Source organism: Tinamus guttatus, unplaced genomic scaffold (genome assembly GCF_059628265.1).
Source record: "Tinamus guttatus ecotype Peru unplaced genomic scaffold, ASM5962826v1 Tinamus_guttatus_pri_ptg000399l, whole genome shotgun sequence".
Classification (NCBI taxonomy): Eukaryota; Metazoa; Chordata; class Aves; order Tinamiformes; family Tinamidae; genus Tinamus; species Tinamus guttatus.
The window spans coordinates 515,424-521,423 of record NW_028288933.1 but is presented as its reverse complement, the minus strand read 5'-3'; the positions used below and the strand labels follow the sequence as shown (position 1 = coordinate 521,423).

Genomic DNA, 6,000 nt, shown 5'->3' with positions numbered 1-6,000 from the left:
TGAGTCTTCAAAGCGTTATAAATATATTCACAGCTTGGAAAGGTAAACAAGGGGCCTCAAAGGATGGTACACAGGGTCGAAGCGATGCCCTAAATGACTTGATGAGATGCCACAAGCTGAGATGACGTGCTGTCTAGCCATAAGATGACTGTCTACAATATAGAGGGGCGGGGAGGGGCGTTGGAAATGTAGAATATTGCACAGGGATTGACAAAATGCTGCGTGGTCAACCCAGTCTATGTAACATCCTTGTTCCCGGCATGGCTCGCCAGTTCTAAATTGGTCCGGGATAACTAGAACGGCCTGTGCCATGGGGTCCTTCGGCAGTGCAGTAGAAGGGAATGGCAGTATTATTACAATATCACTACGGAATAAATTGATTGCTATCCACTGAGAAAACTACATTTCTAAGCACACACGGCAGTCACAGTGATACACAGAGCAGTCTTTCAAGACTCTTATGGAATGACTAATAGCTTCATAATAGTGCCATTTACTACATAATAACATTGAAAACATTTAAAAACTCCTCCTGAAACGAGCATCTAGTATACAGAAGAGGTTGCTTCAGTTTTCTAGAACTTGTTCTTTGTTTGTTTTCACTTTTTTTTTAAAGGACAAATTAAAACTTAAGTATAAATAGTATATAAAAGGTCACTAGCTGTTCTCTTTTGGCTTACTTTGAAGTGCATTTAGAACTATGGCTAAATTTTGTCATCTTCTGATGGGATTACAATACTGTCTGTTTACCATGAAACTATTTTGTATAATAAACTCACACGGCTGTGTCTAAAAAATATTCTGCATTCCTTCTTAATCTGAGTTAGTATAATAAAATATTTTGTTACAAAGTCTAATGTGCAAACTCATTATCGGGTGAACTCGTGGATGGAACTCACAGTACGCAGATTTTGCATAAGGGTGATGAGGGAGGCGGCGCTGGGCCCCGCGTCCCCTCGCGCCCCCAGCCCTGCACACCCCGCAGCGCGGCTGCCTCCTCAGCGCTCCAACTAAAGCCATTTCGGGCTGTGGCATGTTCGCTTTGGAATATATACACAGGGAAACATTGCTATCCTGGCTTCTGGCTACGTCTCCTTGAGGTCAGCCACGGAGCTGCTCACATCATGCTAAGTTGCCTGTGAAAGAAGTCTACCAGGTGGGATTTGCCCCTCCATGATTCACTGTGAACGTGATGTGTGTTGTTAGGATGGTTCCCTTGAAAGCTCAGATTTAAGTTGTCCTTTAAGATGTCAGTGTAACACTACTAGTGCCTTACAAGTTAGATTTTTTTTTTCTGGAATGCAGACGATACAATAGTTACCCTATAATATATTATCAGCTCTCCTATATCTCAGTCAATTTACATAATTTAAAATAGAACATCTTATTAAAAACATCTAGATATACACAGATTAGGAAACGCTTACAACATACAAATACACAAACTAGAAATAAATTCTCAGCATACTGGTGTATATATACAACTGTGTGATACAATAAATAATTTCTGTCATGCTCTATCTACACATCATATTGCTTAAAAGAAGAGTAGATCTGGGGGGGCAGTCGTGAAATGAAGCGCCTTTGGAGGGCTCTCTACATTTAAAGTTGTGCAAATTAAAACAGGATTTTAAAAGTAACAACTGCTCCGTGTCAGGAACACATGGCTGGAAATGAAAGGACCCATATTACTGAGGTATTTACAGATACTGGCTAAAGAGCACTATGTGGGCAAATGCAGAAAGGCTTCTTCTTCTTTTGTTTTTTTTCTTCTTTTTTTTCTTTCTCTGTGTGTGTGTGTGTGTGTGTGATTTAAATTTAATTGCATTTACTTCTTGACGGCCAGCATGGCGTCGACCTCCTCCTCGGGCTGCAGCGTGTGCCACTGCGCGATGGGCCGCCGCGGGTTGGCCAGCATGTCCGACCAGTGCCGCAGCTCCGCGCCGGTGCTGTTGTAGCCCACAAACACCTTGCCGATGGCATCGTTCTTGCCAATCTTGTCATAGTCCAAAACAGTCACAACAATTTGCACTTTCTGCAAAGAGACACGGAAAGAGCAGTGAGCGCGCTGGGAAGGGGCAGGAGGAACCTCAGGGATGGGCAACTTGAGGTCTTGAGGTCTGCAAAGTGGGCAAGTGGCTGCCAGAGCAAAGTACCCCCAACAACAAGGAAATTCAACTCAGAGCTTTCAGCGTTTGCTTCTTATAACTCTTCCGAATAAAATCAGGTTCAAAACCAACTCGTTCACTTGAAATTTGGCCCCTTGCACTGAAGAACCTCCCGCAGGAATCAGGCAGTATTTGTCCTTTAACAGATACGTAACGTGTGGATTTTGTTGTTGTTATTGAGAAATCAGTTTGTTAGAAGTCTGCAGAGCTAACAGTGAGATCTGAAGCTAAGCTAAATGAAAAGTAGTGCAATTTAACACATCATTACTAGGTAAGCTGAGCTCAGCAGGGGAAATACCGAAATGGCTCCACTCCAAGGGATCATTGGCAATGTTTTAATTTTATCCTTTTGGTTGCCCTTCTACTTTTAAACTCTGTCCCAGCACGCTGGCCAGCTACTTGCAGCTAAATTCAGAAATGATAGCCCACACAGTTTATACACAGTTACATATATGTTTGTGTGTATGTATATACACACATGCATGAGTGTGTGTACATAGAATCCTTAAGGTTGGAAGGGACCCCTAGAGATCATCTAGTCCAACCCCCCTGCTCCAGCAGGGACACCCAGAGCACGTGGCACAGGGTGGCATCCAGGCAGGTTTGGAAGATCTCCAGAGAAGGAGACTCCACAGCCTCTCTGGGCAGCCTGTTCCAGGGCTCTGTCACCCTCACTGTCAATGTGCATAAATACGCAGATAACAGCTGAGAAAACAGCCTTTTTGCTCGAGGGCAGTCAATGCAGCATAACCCGCACAGTTTCAGGGCTTTGACAGCTCCGCCAGATGCATCGGAGTCCGACCCACACCCATGCCAGCACTAGGGCAGCACTTGTGCCGTCGGAGCAGGAACCTCTGGCAAACGCAGTTAAGGTGTTCCCACAAAACCCATGGCAGCCCATCTGCCGGGGCTCAATTTCCCATTCACTTAGACCGGGCCATACAGAGAGGTGATGTTCGAGTTAGGCATTCAGGCATGTGTTTGCACTCATTCTGCTCAATCCACTCATTAATATTTGTCAGAAGAGCCAGGCAGCTATTCCTCCAGCGGGATGGTGTTTTCCCCAACAGCATCTAAGACTTTATAGCTTTGGGCCAATTTTACTTAACTGTAAATACTTTTCCTCTCACACTTCAAATTTTAAAGACAAACATGCAGCTATTTTCGTGACTCATCCCATGATAAATACACACAGCTCCTCATCCCACACACAGCTTTTCTTACTTGGAGGAAGAAATGCATTGAAACACACTTCTTCCAGAAAAGTCTTTATGTTGAAGCATCAGGGTTTTAAATTTAGGGTTTTAAATAAAAGTAGATCTTGGAGTTCTTAGCAGCACACTTAATTTCATTGCTAGTAATAGGATGATTCTTTTAAGAGCAATTTACTCTTTAAAGCATGCCTGCAAGACCAGACCTATGAGGTTCCCTTAGAAGCTTGTGCAAATCACTGAGTCAGAGAAAGAGATGCTTCCAACAGACACAGAAGTATTTACACAGCAGCTGATGACAAAAGTGCACCTCCGACTCAAGACTCTCTCTCACAAGAGCACTCATGATAAAAGGCAATATCCTTTAGCAAGTATTTCGAGATGCCAAAATGCTGTTTCAATGGTGCCATTTGCAATATCCTCCCTTTTAATGTTGATAGCACCTCCCCAAACACCTCCCCAAATGAACATCTCTGTTGTAGATGCGTAGTACAATCACAAATAGAGAAAGCAGGCATGAGACTTTTATTTTATGGGACCAGAAAGGTGCCTGCTGTACCTAGAAGATAGTTACTATTGGCTTTTTTGTTGTTGTTAATGATAGCAAACAAAGGGCATTGTAAAGAAAGACGCTTATTTATCGATCCATAAAGCAGTAAGAACAGCTGACGATTAACACTTGCGATGCCTTTCAGCTCATGGTGTCTGGCTTGACAAGGAGATGTGTGAGGAAATGTGTGTCTCTGCCCCTCGGTACTGCACACCGAGGAAGCAGCTGCAGTGCTAAAACGAAGCGGTGCTCGTGAAAAGCACCACTTCTGCTCAGCTACACCGGGATGAGCAGTTTCCGTGGTGGGAAAAGGCATTCGTGGGAGCGACAGGTTCTGGAGGCATGACTGCTTCTCTGCGTACAGCACATGCTGTGTCCTAAAAGTGGCAAAATGTGATTAATCTGCTTCTATCAACGTGGCTCAGCTTCGCAGAGGGAGCTCCCATTGCCTTGTGAGATCCAACTTCCCTTCCAAGGTTTTGTTTTCAAACCTGGTGCGCCACCGTTAGCTGCTTTCCACCATTCATTCTTCTGAGAGAGTGCCCAGCTGTGGCTATGGCTCACATACACATTTCTTAAGAACCAGAATCTGTATCTGCTATTAAATTCTTGAAAAATGTTAATGTTGGTCTCTTCTGAAATTCTATGGCTGCACTGCTTTGGATCTGCTTTTAGCACAAAATCAGGCCGTAATCTCTCTTGTCTTTGCTTTCAAACCATCATGAAACTGGAATAACTGTTATTTTCTTGTTTGATAGTGAAAGTTTGCTTAATGACTTATGCATGAATTACCCAAAGGTCACAGTGATTCTTACACTATTAATTCTAAATAACATTTAAAATGTGTGTTCTTTTCCTAATGATGAAATTACTTCAGAAACCATAATGAAATCATTTCTAAATACAGTCCTTTAAAACTAATTTCAAAAAGCACTGGCATATGACCAAAGTCCATAATTACAGATTTTAAATTGAGGCTATATACTGAAGTAAATAGCTATGAAGTCAGTCCAATAAACCTACCAAAATATAAAGCAAAATCCTGAGAAGTTAAACTACAGCTGTTTCTAACGGGCTTATGACCACTTTTCAAAACTTTTTTTTTAGCAGTAGAAGACAAAATGCCCAAGCACCTAGAAAATACACCTACCCCTGCCAAAATTCTGGTTCTTAGATGCTTATTATGAGATTCTTCACAAGCACACTGACTAACTTCCATTAAAGTCAAGGGGAATTAGGTACCAGCGGACTTCCCATTTTAGGATTGCTAAATTCCATAGATATCTGTATATACTATGGGATGTGAAAAAGCCTCTTGCATGAGCTAGTCATGCTTCCAAGCCACTATTCCCATGGCCTCATCTTGTCCACCATAGTCCAGAATATAAGCTGTCAAAACCCTTACTGTACTCCCATCTCATCAAGAAGATGCTGTAAGTTCCTATAGCCCAAGATTTTTTTTCTGAAATTGGCTCTTAGCTCCAAATTTGGGCCAAGATATTTAAATCCTGGCAGTAGCAAGGTATATAAAACTCCTTCCTTCATTGTTCAAGAAGATGCAGAAGTGTCACACTCCTGCCACTAACCATATTAGAGTATGTGCTCGAGGCTTTGCAGACACAGGTTGGGAGGACAGGGAATAGGACGTGGGTTTCCACATATCTCTAGGGTGGCTGTGGACACCTCCACCCCTCCTCCTGAGACAACAGGTTAGTTAACATTAGGAGAAGTTAAGTCCCGAGCAAGAGATGACTTAGACACCTGCCTGCGGGCTGCTGGGAAGCAAGTCCCTGACACAAACAGCCAGATCCCCTCCACTGGCATTTTCTACGACTAGCTAGGTGGGTTCCCTCTGGAAGTACCAGGTGGCCTCGGGGGGACCCCGGTTTAGGCAGCGGGCTCTCCAAGATGAGTCCCCAGAGAACACCTGGGGCTGCGACTCCACCGGGTTGCAGCCCTGCTGATACTGCAGCTCTGACCCCCGGGATTATCAAATGTCTTCCCGAGGGACAGGGAAAACTGAAGAAGTTTTCATGATATGGTGGAAGACTGAAAAATACTTCTGATTAAA

At 43.4% G+C, this 6,000-nt stretch overlaps 1 protein-coding gene across 2 annotated transcripts in view; it reads right to left on the bottom strand.

The window, feature by feature from the left end:
* Positions 1–1,796: 1,796 nt before the first annotated feature.
* Positions 1,797–6,000, bottom strand: part of SYT1 (synaptotagmin 1) — a 213,157-nt gene continuing 208,953 nt past the window's right edge. For both annotated transcript variants that reach the window (XM_088531211.1, XM_088531212.1), the window contains exon 9: positions 1,797–2,035. In XM_088531211.1, the coding sequence (XP_088387337.1) occupies positions 1,829–2,035 (207 nt within the window). In that variant the 3' untranslated portion in view covers positions 1,797–1,828. The remainder of the gene's footprint in view (positions 2,036–6,000) is intronic.